This window comes from Coregonus lavaretus (genome assembly GCF_964263955.1).
Source record: "Coregonus lavaretus genome assembly, chromosome: 8".
Taxonomy (NCBI): domain Eukaryota; kingdom Metazoa; phylum Chordata; class Actinopteri; order Salmoniformes; family Salmonidae; genus Coregonus; species Coregonus lavaretus.
Genome location: NC_139995.1, coordinates 35,390,018 through 35,404,424, shown reverse-complemented (window position 1 = coordinate 35,404,424; position 14,407 = coordinate 35,390,018). Strand labels below are relative to the sequence as shown.

General features: G+C 41.4%; 1 protein-coding gene across 1 annotated transcript; it reads right to left on the bottom strand.

The window, feature by feature from the left end:
* Window positions 1-81: 81 nt before the first annotated feature.
* LOC311133200 (tetraspanin-31-like) lies at window positions 82-12,597 on the bottom strand. Its single transcript, XM_084166663.1, has 6 exons — window positions 12,382-12,597; window positions 7,269-7,436; window positions 6,931-7,011; window positions 6,535-6,675; window positions 5,915-6,025; window positions 82-2,994 (listed from the first exon to the last, which is right to left on the bottom strand). Exons 1-6 carry the CDS (start codon window positions 12,442-12,444, stop codon window positions 2,920-2,922), a joined length of 639 nt encoding a protein of 212 aa, XP_084022789.1. The 5' UTR covers window positions 12,445-12,597; the 3' UTR covers window positions 82-2,919.
* Window positions 12,598-14,407: the final 1,810 nt, after the last annotated feature.

Genomic DNA, 14,407 nt, shown 5'->3' with positions numbered 1-14,407 from the left:
TGGAAAATGCATTTTCTATCCCTCGTTTTCAATTTCTTGGTTCATTCAGTGTGTGTTAAGAAATGTCTCATTCTTGTTCGCTAATTTCATTTTCTTTAATCTGAAATGACTTCAGGTTATCACATCAATTCAGAGAAGTGAAGAATGAAATGACTGTACAAGCCAGGCTCTTGAATCATGACATTTGATAGGAAAAATGTGTTGCACAAAAGGGAAACCTTAAGGTTCAGCAGGTAATCAAGTCCACAGTGGGTTGAAAGGCAGGTACAACAACGGAAGGAACGTTTGAGAAAAGGGTTGAGTCCCAAATGGCACCCTATTCCCTATATAGTGCGCTACTTTCAAGTAGTACACTATATACGGAATAGGAAGCCATTTGGGTCAAAAGCAACAGGAAGCTGAGACATTGCCACAATCTAGAACAGGAAGTCAACACCAGGGGTGAGCCAGGTCCTCGTCAGAACAGATAAGTCATTCTGTCAATCATGGACAAACTTTAGGGGAACTAAAACCTTTCAGATGTTTAGGGTCAAAACAGGTGACGAAGTGAGAACCTTGAGTCAGACAGTCTCACAGCCTTTGGAAGTGCCGCATCGCTGATTAAGTGACAGCTAGGGGACTAACATACTAACTCCGACAACCCATTGCTGTGCAGAGGCACTGTGCAACCAAAGGCTTTTAGCAGGGTTACCATTAAGTGCAATACTTAATGAAACTCGTTCCTCAACTCTTTGCTCAGTTTTAAGACGCTGCACATTGACAATTGTTGTGAACACTCACTGGTATGCTAAGTATTTAGGCAGGTGGTTAAAAGCTACAGGCACATCCCTAGTTTTAAACTTCCTCCACGATTGCGTCAATTAAACCATAGCAAATTATTTCCTCCAATGACAGGCAAATAAATAAAATCAGGCAAAAAAAGTGCAGCTAGGAAAACACTCAGGTTAATTAAACCAATTACACAACAATAAACAAAATAGTAGATCAAGTGGAAACAAAGAATGCACAGATAAAAGGATCGTATGGTTGAAATGGTTATCAGTGTCAACTTATATGGAGACAGGTAGTGGAACACCACTTAAGCTCGATCATCCAAAAACGATGTGCTGCCCATTGCTTTGTATTGTAATTCTACATTTTCCCTTCATTTTATATTCCTAATCAAAGCTTCAAGTTAATTTTAATTCTACAGACTACAGTTTGTCTCAACTTTTGAGATTGGCTGCACTTCTTATGTATTATATATAGCGCTTTTCAAGGTCCCAAAGTCGCTTTACAATTGTAGACTACTCAGTATTGCAGGGGGGCGGGGTATCTCTTGGTCATCAACTTCAGTATACAAGAAGCTTGTTGTCTGAGGCATCCCTCTAGGCCTCCTGCCAACAACACACTCTCAATCACCCCCTCTTTCCAGGCTGTGATATCACACTGGCGCTGTTTTAGGAGGAACAAATCCTCTTAATTTAAGTAAGGAGTGTGTGACAACTATAAACACTGGCAAACTTAATGAATGAACAAAACATGAAATATGTTAAATGTCCTAGCTCTATGTCTGGAGACAATTGAGGTGAGGGTGGTGCATATCAGGACAGGCCAAGGAGAGATGGGAGAAAAACATGTTGCATTTCCCATAGCATCTCCACAAAGGCATTATCTCCAGTATTGACTCACTCTGGTGGGCGAGATGAATTGTTTAATGACAACTTTTACTCTGTGTCAAAGCCCTCTAGTGTCCATAGTACCACAAAGAAAACAAATACATTTAATATTATACAGGAGCAAATGCATGTGTTGAATAAAGTGCTATGGGGAGGGGGGAAGATTAACTGAATTACACCTACATTTTTACTGTCTGAACTGTCTCATGATTCTTAACTCCCTTCATTAAAGGGCTTAATTATGTTTTAGCTCAAAGGAAGAGAAATGCCGCTATAAACTATCCAATTCAGTATCACCTCTTAGTCAATAGTTTGGCACAAAATATAGTTCCCACCCGAGGCACTAACATTACATTATCTATATGGCACCGCTTTCTTTGTCAAGAAATATTGATGGCCACACCGCACACGATGACATCTTGTTAAAAAGCAACAGAAGCTACACAGAAGTATATGTAAATCGGCACAATTGCAACATTTTGTGGCATAGACAAAACCCTTAAATTATAAATGATTTTTCTTGGTTAAAAAAATATCAATTCTCTGCATGCCATCACACACAATTCTATGCTGGTAGTTGGTGCACAGGGTGCTGCGTCTGTGTGTAGTCTACCCACATCAAGGACAGACAGGGCTAGGGGTCTCTGAATGGGGTAACCGGTTTTGTCCCAGGGACCAGTGAGCAAAGGGTCATATTCATTAGAGCACACCGTAGCAGAACGGAAAATAAAAACAACTTTCTTATTGGAAAGGTGCAGGTAGTCCCTCCCTGTTTCTGTACGTGTTCTTCTGTTTGGTGCCTAATGAACATGAACCATATCCCTCTGGAGAACTGTGTTAAAACTTCTACTTAAGAACAGAGTAAATCAGTATTAGCATCTGAGGGAGCGGTCCCCATTATCCCAAAGAGCAGTGCAAGTCCACAGACCAGAAGTTGAGAAACACTGACATACAGAAGTTATAAAAAAGCTGTTGAACCATCCTATCATACATGAGAAGGAACTGCCTTTTCTTCCCCAGTGCTTGCTAGTGTGTGTGTGTGTATTTGTGCACCACAATGTGAGTTTGTGTGACTTCACATGTGAGAACCAGAAGGTACTTAGTGGGTTGTCAATTGGCATCAGGCTGTGAGTGTGTGTTGTTCTTTTCATATTGGCACATCTGTGTATCTCCAATGTTGTATTTTGTGTGTGTATGTTTGGTACCCTGGTGTATGTCTATATCATGGTGCGTAACTTGTGGGCCTCTTCATGCTCTGCTCTTATAGGAATGCACTGGGGTTGGCTCTCGGATCCTTCTGGTTCCTGTAACGTGCAGCCAGCCACACACCCAAGATCTGAAACAGAACAACATTCATGAGAAGTGTGTGTGTGTCTGTATATGGTGATCAATGGCAAACTTTTTTTGGGGGTGGGGGTTGTCTGTTTTGCATGTTATTTTGGCATTAATAGGAGTCACATATCAGTTTGCAAACAATGTAAAAAAAAATAAAAAATCATTGAGTTAATAAAGCCGCATACAAACATGGTCTCTTTTTTGCTTTCTTGAGTAAGGCAGCTCCAAAATGCAGGTGTTTCAGCCTAGCTCAGTGCTTTCTGTGGTGTTGGAGCAGCCAGCGAAAAATACGGAGCGTAGGGGTTCGTAATGTTCTCTAATTGCGCCGTGATTGGCTGTGTTCTGTCACTCATAGGGACACTACGTCACCGCCAAATCTAAGGGTAGAGCTTGAAAATTCAAGCCCCTTGGGTGCTGCCATAGAGTTACATTAGAAGTGCCCATCCAAGAAGGCTCAAGGTCATTGGCCACAGACAAAATGACGTCAAATCACGTTATATCTACAGTAGCTTTGATTGGACTGATGTCAACATCATCCTTTCAAAATCTTAGCTAGCAGTCATCATCATGAATCAAGTCGACAATCTACTGGCAAATCCTTTTTAATCCTTGTCATATGAAGAGAAATAATGAAGAGAAATTATAGATAAAACGTATCGGTGCTCATCGGCCATTGGATATAAACATTACACAACAAGTTGGAAATCGCTAATTCAACAATGAGTGGTTTGGAAGGAATCAGTGGCTAACTGCAAGCATTGCAAAGCAATCACTAGCCTGCTATTCAGTGGGTGTGTGGTCCCAACTCTGGGTTTAAGGGTCTTTTTTCCAAGCTTAAAATTATAAACATTCAACATTGGCCATGCTGTCAATCCAGCGTGATTCCTGCCACGCTCAAAACAACTGTTAACTCGGAACTGGGAAATCTGACTTCAATGAGTTCAAGACAACTGGGAACTCGGGAAAAACGAGCTCCGATTGGGAAAATTTGTTTTGAACGGTCATCCAACTCGGAATTGTAAGTCGGGAACTCGGGCCTCTTTCTAGAGCTACGACCTGAAGATCACTGACGTCATCATGATTCGACCTTGTTTTTTTCAGAGTTCCCAGTTGTCTTGAAAGCACCATAAATCAAGAGAATGCCAGACTTTGATGACCAAATTTGCCCACGAAGGACTGCTGCGCCACCTGAGTCCAAAAATGTATTGTACGCTGCTGCATAAATGATGTAATATACCAGGGAGATATGTATACTGTAGCTAAGAAAGTAATACTAAGTGTATGTTGTGTAATAAGTTGTTAGTAGCCCATGTGCCTCACTCTAATAATTTGGTATATTTCCCCCCCTAATTTCGCCTACTGTTCTGACTTGGTGGTGCACATGTAGCCTATAACCTGTTTAGAGAAATGTAATCATCGAATATTGTAAGAGCTTTCATTGTGCCCCCTTTATTTATCCTACGGTTCTGACTTGGTGTACAGGGAGAACACTGTAAGAACGGCCCATGTTCTGAATTCTGTCGCTGTACATTTCAAGTTACATTGACTACGTCCGTCCTAGCTCGCTCATTAATGTCTTAATCTAAATTATGGATTGCCTCTTATCCACTTGTCGTCCCCTTATGCCATAGTTTGTACATCTCAATTGTCAGTAGAAACCACATTTGTTTAAGCAAGTCAGCCATATCAGCTGTTTTTTTTAAAGGCAGTAAATGAGGCTGAATGAACTGTTTCAATGCCAGACAAGGCTCCGCTGATAGCCAGGTGTAGCAGTGGTAAGGTGTTGGGACTGCTGTTGGGACTCTGCTGTTGAGACAGCTTTATGTAGGCCCTAACAGTTTGTGGGCACAGTTTGTCACCGTTATAGTGCAATTCATGTATCGTTTAGTGTTGTGTTGTGGCTTTGCTGGCATGCATATCCAACATATATATTTTTTTGCCCCACCAAGATTGACATGCTAAAATCGCCACTGATGGTGATAGTGTTCACCTTTACTGTATGGGCCTGATTCAGACTACGGAAATGTACACCTTTCCTACGCACTTCTCCGTAGTTGGTATTCAGATTTACCTTATGCAGGTGCGTAATGGGCTTTGCAGGCGTGGAATAAACGTTATTCAACCGCTGAAAACCCCCACTTGCTGGCCAACAGATTTCCTTGTGGAGTTTTCATTCATAGGGTTTTCAGTACATTTATCTAAAGCCATTCATTTAAATTTGGTGTACCTTTAATTAGAAGTGAGTCTAATTAGAAGACTCACTAGAATATATGGAGAGAGCGGTTTAGAATATTAGGGATCACTGAAAGAAAGCCATGTAAATACACACCTATTGGTAGATTTAAAAATACTCAGATTTTGTAGATTATTTAGGGTTAGTTAAGTATTTATGAATAATAAAAAACTGGTTTGGAGAGCCTTTACGCACAAAATATATTGGTGAATCAAAAATAGTGGTTTGATTCATCCTGAAAGTTGACATTAAATTGTTCAATCCATGAAATATTGGAAGGTGAGAAAAGTGTACAATAGGGGTTGAACAGTAGTCCTATAAATCTACCCTAATAATCCTCACTAATCATGGAACTGTGATGACAACAGTCCAGTCGTTGTGAACCGTGCGCCAGGCTCCAGGTTTAACCTACTACTACGTATGGTCTGAGTTCCATATTGTTTCAAATAGGACAACTTCATTTCTTAAATCTCCACCCAAACGAATAGCCGGTGAATAGCATGCTATTCTCATGCTTAAGTTCAAGGTCAGAATACGCACAGAGAGAAAAGTACATAAAAAAAGAATTACGTTCCATTTACATGTTCTTAACTCGGGTCGAAATTCTTTGTGCATTTAGGGATAAGTGCTAGTGTTGTGGTGTGTGTATTTTAGCTCTTGTAGGCATAGTCAGGAGCGGTTTCCTGACCTCTGTGAAGCTGAAGAAGAGTCCTACTCCACCCAGGATTTTCAGAGCCTCTGCAGCGTGCTGCAGCATCATGTCCCCACAGGTGAAACACAACCCAGTCACTTTACAGGGCTACAGAGAGGGAGCGAGAAAGCCTTCAATGAGACAACAATCACATAAAGAGAGGAAGTCCAAACATACGACTGCATCTGCATAGAGTAAAAAGCCAACCATAAGATTACGGTCTACTGCGATCCTGTTTTTGCTTTCTATTTTCTTTCTACCTATGATAGGCAGTCCAGTGATGGTTTTTATCTTTGATCCGTAATGGTTAAGGTTAAGACAGGTTGGGAGAGCTGTTGAGGGCAGAGAGTAACCAGAGTGGCTTAAACCACATGCAGAGAACCACATCCAGAGAGAAAGGCCTTTAAAAGGCTGAGCGCAGAGAGCAGGGGACATTTTAGGGTCAGAAACTACACATTCTTTCTTAATGCACTTTGCTAATTAACAAAGTATTTCATTTTTTCGATATAGGAAATCTGCTGATATGTATACACTGCCTAGAAAAGATGGAACTGTTCCCTGGATCAAGACCGTCAAACACAAGGAGAGTGACAAACTGATGTGTGTGTCTCCCTCACCGCCTGGCAGAGCTTCACATCCTCGTTGAACTGCTCCTGGCTCTGGGTGGTGTTCAGCAGCCCACAGCAGCTCAGCTTGTTCTCCACGCCCACCCGCGTCTCGTTGCTCATCAACCCCCAGGTAGCGTTCAACAGCTTCACCTGGGATGGAGATCAAACACACACATACAACACAGGTGAGGACAGTGACAGGAGTGCTGTGGAATGGCAGAGGCAGCAACACACAAGGCAAGTGACAACCACACGTCCATATATAGAGAGTAGTGTCCAATAAGAAAGACCTAGAGCAATTGGACATAAGGAAGAAGGTGGACATAAGATAGAAAACAGGAGCTGGGAGAAAACTAAATGACAAGCACAGTGACTCAGAGGTAAAATTATAACAGACACACAGACCTGCTGTCCCTGGTTAATAGCCAGGCAGGAGCAGGACACACCAAACTGGAAAAGAAACACCAGGAACAGAATCACCATGTACTGAGAGAGGAGCAGTCAAGGAACCAGACCAACACTCAAAGGCTGCACACACAGAAATAATGCATTTTTACTACTGACCTATATTCATTAAAGTAAAACGAAACTCGCACAGTGACCCATACCAAAGACTTTTGGAACATTATAGACCAACTCTGCCTGCCCATACTGGTATGAATAGGGCTGACAGTGAAGATATTCTTAATTGTATTGTTTTATTGTAAAGTTTGGATTGTAAATGCCCTTTATATAAAGGATACGAAGAAGAGCATGACTTGGTGGTGGTTGAGGGCTCCGATGAGGCCCACGATGGAGATGAGCAGTAGGAAGACGCCCACAGCGATGACCCCGCCGATGATGTGGATGCTGGACACGATGCCGAAGCCTTTCCCCCACGCTGCCACGCCGATCAGCAGCAGACCAACCAACTGGGGATAAAGAGAGAGAGAAACTAAGTGAGGGGAGAATGAGATGAACAAACACTGGCACATTACATTTACATTTACATTTTAGTCATTTAGCAGACGCTCTTATCCAGAGCGACTTACAGTTAGTGAATACATATTTTTGTATACTGGCCCCCCGTGGGAATCGAACCCACAACCCTGGCGTTGCAAACGCCATGCTCTATCAACTGAGCTACATCCCTGCCGGCCATTCCCTCCCCTACCCTGGACGACGCTGGGCCAATTGTGCGCCGCCCATGAGTCTCCCGGTCGCGGCCGGCTGCGACAGAGCCTGGATTCGAACCAGGATCTCTAGTGGCACAGTTAGCACTGCGATGCAGTGCCTTAGACCACTGCGCCACTCAGGAGTTGCACACTAGGGATTAACATGAGTAACCGGGATCCCAGGAACACTTCACATTTCCAGAAAAAATAAAATGACAAGACCCGAGAAATTACAACATTTTCCCCCAATGTCGCACTAATGCTATTCACACAAAATCGCCATAAATTCAAAGCACACGCATAATTGACACTGCCAGACTGCACACGCGATCCGAATGCGGTTAATAAACCCTACAGGAAACCCCTACAGTATAGCCTAGAAAATAACGCGTGCCTCTTTGCGCTGTCAATGTGACTCTTCAGACAGTCAAATTTGATAGGCCTATGCACAATTCACTACATATGCATCTCTGTCACAGATATGAAGTCTGTTAACAATTCTGAGAGGCATGAGGGAAATTATATATTCTCCTGTCCTAGAGCCTAGGCTATTTTCCCATCCAGACCCAATCCCACTGAAACCCAAAATCCTAACTCCAGTCTCGCATGAAAATTCCTAGCTTTATTCTGTAATCCATAGGTTGCATTATAAAAGCACATCTCTCACCTAAGTATGTCAAAAAAAATACCGCTATAACATTTCCCCCGCGCTGTCTCTTGCTGCCCTTATGAGAACGTCGGTAGAGAATGTGTGATCAACAAACAGTATAAGAGTAGATATGGATATTTCTTAAACAGAGTTGATACATTGATATTTAAACTATTTCCACTCTTCATCTCCCTGTTATTCATGAGCTGATGTGCTATCTGTATAATCATCAACTCGATTTTGCCAAATATAGGAGATATTCGGTCATTTGTTGAAGGAGGTTATCTAGCAAGCTTAGAAACTTTGGTCATTTGATTTTTGTTTGACTGCAGTTACAACGTTTGTATGATTCGACAAAGCTATACTCGAGGGAAAACTCTGTGTCGAGATAGCCTACTGCTTAAATGTGCTGAATTAATTGAGGAACATGAAAACGCTCTGAATTTATGAACGCCCTGTTTCACAATTCACAACGTCATTGGTGATAAAAGATAGTTACTCTGTCTTTACTAAATATCAGTTTCATTTGATCTGAAATCTTTACATAGTGGCGCAGCACCCATCTTATTTGGGGAGAACCTGTCATAGTGACCATATCTTGCTTTTAAACGCTTTAAATGGGCACTTACAATCTTTTCGGTATTTCCCAGGACTCTCAGGATAAATATGAATTATTCCCGGTATTGTAACTTGGTCGATTTTCTGGAAAACGTGAATCCCTAATACACACAGACTTGGGCAAAGAAACGGACACTAACTATCGCGTGCACGCACACACACTTACATTTTAGTCATTTAGCAGACGCTCTTATCCAGAGCGACTTACAGTTAGTGAGTGCATACATTTTTCATACTGGCCCCCCGTGGGACCAGTATGAAAAATGTATGCACTCACTAACTTTCGTCCATCTTGGTGTCTGTAAACTACATGTAAACCTTTATTAGTGACAACCAGGCTTAACCAGAAAAAATGACAATTGGCCTAGCTAATCTAATAGGGACCTTGAACACAGAGACTATCTATGGTGGCTATTTTAAATGCTTGGCCCAAAAACAGTCAGGGGGTATTTGCCTTCTAGGTATGAGACAAGACCTTATTGTGAATGTGTGCTTGGCTAACATTTCTTTTTTCCACAAGACCTTCACATGTCTATGATCTAATTGTGTCAAGTCGTATGCAACAGATAGTTTTTAGTTGTTGTTAATGTTATTAGGATCCCCATTAGCCGACGCCAATGGCGAAAGCTAGCCTTACTGGGGTCTGACACATTATGAAAAAGACATTACAGACAAAAGACTTTACAATTTACATACATTTAAAAACATTAACATGTTGTGTCAGTACATACAGTTGAAGTCGGAAGTTTACATACACTTAGGTTGGAGTCATTAAAACTCGTTTTTCAACCACTCCACAAATTTCTTGTTCACAAACTATAGTTTGGGCAAGTTGGTTAGGACATCTACTTTGTGCATAAGAAGTAATTTTTCCAACAATTGTTTACAGACAGATTATTTCACTTATAATTCACTATCACAATTCCAGTGGGTCAGAGGTTTACATACACTAAGTTCACTGTGCCTTTAAACAGCTTGGGAAATTCCAGAAAACGATGTCATGGCTTTAGAAGCTTCTGATAGGCTAATTGACATCATTTGAGTCAATTGGAGGTGTACCTGTGGATGCATTTCAAGGCCTACCTTCAAACTCAGTGCCTCTTTGCTTGACATCATGGGAAGATCAAAAGAAATCAGCCAAGACCTCAGAATTTTTTTTTGCAGACCTCCACAAGTCTGGTTCATCCTTGGGATCAATTTCCAAACGCATGAAGGTACCACGTTCATCTGTACAAACAATAGTACGCAAGTATAAACATCATGGGACCACGCAGCCGTCATACCGCTCAGGAAGGAGACGCGTTCTGTCTCCTAGAGATGAACGTACTTTGGTGCGAAAAGTGCAAATCAATCCCAGAACAACAGCAAAGGACCTTGTGAAGATGCTGGAGGAAACAGGTACAAAAGTATATATATCCACAGTAAAACGAGTCCTATATCGACATAATCTGAAAGGCTGCTCAGCAAGGAATAAGCCACTTCTCCAAAACCGCCATAAAAAAGCCAGACTATGGTTTGCAACTGCACATGGGGACAAAGATCGTACTTTTTGGAGAAATGTCCTTGAAACAAAAACAGAACTGTTTGGCCATAATGACCATTGTTATGTTTGGAGGAAAAAGGGGAAGGCTTGCAAGCTGAAGAACACCATCCCAACCATGAAGCACGGGGGTGGCAGCATCATGCTGTGGGGGTGCTTTGCTGCAGGAGGGACTGGTGCACAAAATAGATGGCATCATGAGGAAGGAAAATTATGTGGATAAATTGAAGCAACATCTCAAGACATCAGTCAGGAAGTTAAAGCTTGGTCGCAAATGGGTCTTCCAAATTGACAACGACCCCAAGCATACTTCCAAAGTTGTGGCAAAATGGCTTAAGGACAACAAAATCAAGGTATTGGAGTGGCCATCACAAAGCCCTGACCTCAATCCTATAGAACGTTTGTGGGCAGAACTGAAAAAGCGTATGCGAGCAAGGAGGCCTACAAACCTGACTCAGTTACACCAGCTCTGTCAGGAGGAATGGGCCAAAATTCACCCAACTTATTGTGGGAAGCTTGTGGAAGGATACCCGAAACGTTTGACCCAAGTTAAACAATTTAAAGGCAATACTACCAAATACTAATTGAGTGTATGTAAACTTCTGACCCACTGGGAATGTGATGAAATAAATAAAAGCTGAAATAAATCATTCTCTCTACTATTATTCTGACATTTCACATTCTTAAAATAAAGTGGTGATCCTAACTGACCTAAGACAGGGAATTTTTACTAGGATTAAATGTCAGGAATTGTGAAAAACTGAGTTTAAATGTATTTGGCTAAAGTGTATGTAAACTTCCGACTTCAACTGTACACACAAAGTAGGTCACATGGGGGAGAAGCATTGTGAGTTGTTGCTTTAATTGTTTTTTGAAACCAGGTTTGCTGTTCACTTGCGCTATATGAGATGGAAGGGAGTTCCATGCAATCATGGCTCTGTATAATACTGTACATTTCCTTGAATTTGTTCTGGACCTGTGGCCTTTGAAAAGACCCCTGGTGGTATGTCTGGTGGGGTAAGTGTGTCAGTGCTGTGTGTAAGTTCACTATGCAAACAATTTTTTTTTTCCAACACAGGATATCTGATTGAACACTTGTCGAGATGTGCAGCAATATAATTAATCTCATATCAATGTGTTCCCTGTGTAGTAGCAATGCAATGACACGGAATTATGGTCATTAAATGACACAATCACAGTTAGCTATGTACGATGACTGGAGAGCTTCACGCCTCAAATGACTCGCACACACACAGTCCATTTCTAGTTATGGCTGTGGTTGACATTACAGAGACAATACTGTTGTCTATGTTTACTATCACGAGGGCTGTGACATAGCTAGCTACCCGTCACTTGCTTGTCAACAAAATCAGCTATGTCCTCTGACAAACTTAAAGTATATAGTTAACTAGGACATATCTGATGCCCTCTGAATAAGTACAAATACAATCAAATGGTCATTAGCGTACAGTAGCTAGCTACCCTTACAGCATGTTTATACCCGACACACACAATTCAACTTCTAATAGGTAATCAAGTAAATCATCAGAAATTATTTGTCACCTTACTGCCTGTAGCAAGCGTCACACATCCTTGCATAATCGTTTATGATCTTGTGAAATCATATTTGTTAGCTAGTTAAAGTTAGCTGGCTAACGTTAACATTACTCCTTCAGAAAGCATAGTTAACTGTTAGTAGCTAACTTGTTGATAGTGACACTATTTGCAGATGACAGTAAATTAGAGCCCATTGTTTGCTTCTAGCTAAATCTCAGTGAAACAATAGTGGACATTGATCCTAGTTAGCTCTGTACTAGTACTGCTGCTACCGCTGTTAGCATCATCATCCTTCTGCTAGCTGGAAACATTAGCAGGAGCTAGTTAGCGACACTTACCATGTACACCACGTTGAGGGAACAAAGAGCATTTTTAGAACACGTAAATCCCCCACAGACCATCTTGAAGATGTTGTATCTAACTTTGCTACCTACAAGGGATATTTCCCTCTGTAATTGTTCACTATTTTGTCTACTTTCACGAAGCCGAAGCTTGAGGAGGCACCGCTCACTCTTTAAACCGTACAACAGATATCATATCATGTCTCTGTCAATATCAGTGGGTGTGGTGAGAGGCTCTCACTTGTCTGTCATTGGTTTAGATATATCAAAGATTATATATTTCAACCAATCATCATGCTCGAGACCATGTACTACAAATAAATGATCAAATATTGCAAATATCATCATGCATATGTCTACACATATGCTTTGGGATTTTTGAGAGTGCATCAACTGTTTTGGAATTGTTTTCCTAACCATATTTGGACTCATTGCAAATGATTATCCAGCTGTACACTTATGACAGCTAATATTGTTGTGAAGCTCGAGTCGATTTACACAGGTCAACCATGTGATAACTGACTCCAGTATCCCTGCACTTTGTAAATATAGTACTTGAACTGACTGACCCTGTATATAGTATGCTTACTTACTTTCTCGTGTTCTTATTATTTCTATTTCTCGTGTGTTTTTGTTCTACCTAATGTTATATTTAGTATTAGAGCTTGCAAGAAAGGCATTTCAATGTACTTGTGCACGTGACATTAAAACCTGAAACATATCATATGATATGCCATATACTTCACACGTATAGCAACAAAGAAAATAAAAATGTATGCACTCACTAACTGTAAGTCGCTCTGGATAAGAGCGTCTGCTAAATGACTAAAATGTAAATGTAAAGCCACACACACAATCTCTCCATCGGGTGTCATATTTTTTCAGAGGACATAACAAAACTCATCACCATCATCGGCATTCTTGCAGTGCTTTAAAACAAGGAAGTAGACGTTGTAAGACGCAAGCGGAGATATTTCAACATGCAACAGGAAATTTGCTCAATTTAATAACGTCTTTTTTTTGTATTAATGATGTAGGCTACAGACAGACGTTCTCAAGCTAAATGCATAGGTTCGATTAGCTTTGCTTGAGGTGTTTGGAAAAGCGCGCTCAGATGGATAACGAATGTCAATGTCGCGGATGTAATCTCCGGAGACAGGTGTCAAGATGAACAGCAGTAACAAGTTATCGCTTTCCAGTGCGATTCGGGCCGAGGTACGGCGACATGAAACTGTAAAGAACAACTTTGCTAAACTTTTCAAGCAGTTGGAGAGGGTCGACGACCAACAGCTTCGCTCTGGTTTAAAAGTTTACCTTCACAGCATCCAAGGTAAGCAATTCAATAGGCCTAGCCCCAGAGCATGCCATTGGCTCCCACCAACCCACTTTATCACGCAAAATTCGTGGGCGCATTTACATTGAAATTGAATTATAGCCTACCTGTAACGAAAATGCACCCATTTAAAACTTAATTTCAAAGTGCTGGCAACTTGATAGGCCATTGCATCTGTTCCTTTAGCCTTGCTCAAATTATTCAGTGACACAATAATTGATTGTCAGACTTGTTCTTAGACTGTGTGCAGGGTGGTGTCAAAGCTAGCCTTTATGATGACTCCAATTCCATTGCATGACATTGGGTCATTGGACGTCCCCTTTAGCCCTGTGAGGGGAATGCCCAAATGCTAGATCTAGAGAGGATGTGTCATATCTCAGCTGGAGGCTGTGTTATTTGCAACTTTGCTAAACTGCAGACAGTAAGTGTATCTTTTGTATTTGAAAGATTATTTCTCGCTGGTATGAAAGTTAAGTTCCAAAGTTTTCCAAAACCGTATCGCAAGCGAAGATTGTTAACGTTTCTAAACGTTAAAACAGAGCCTGGGGATTGTAGTTCACATGGAGCCAGCTGTGGTCCATACTTTCATCTGAGAACCCAAAAGAGGGCCCCGATTTGGGCCCCCTTGGGTTCTCGAGAGCTAGGTGGTGTCATGTCCCATGTCTCTTACATGACCGACAACCTCCATAA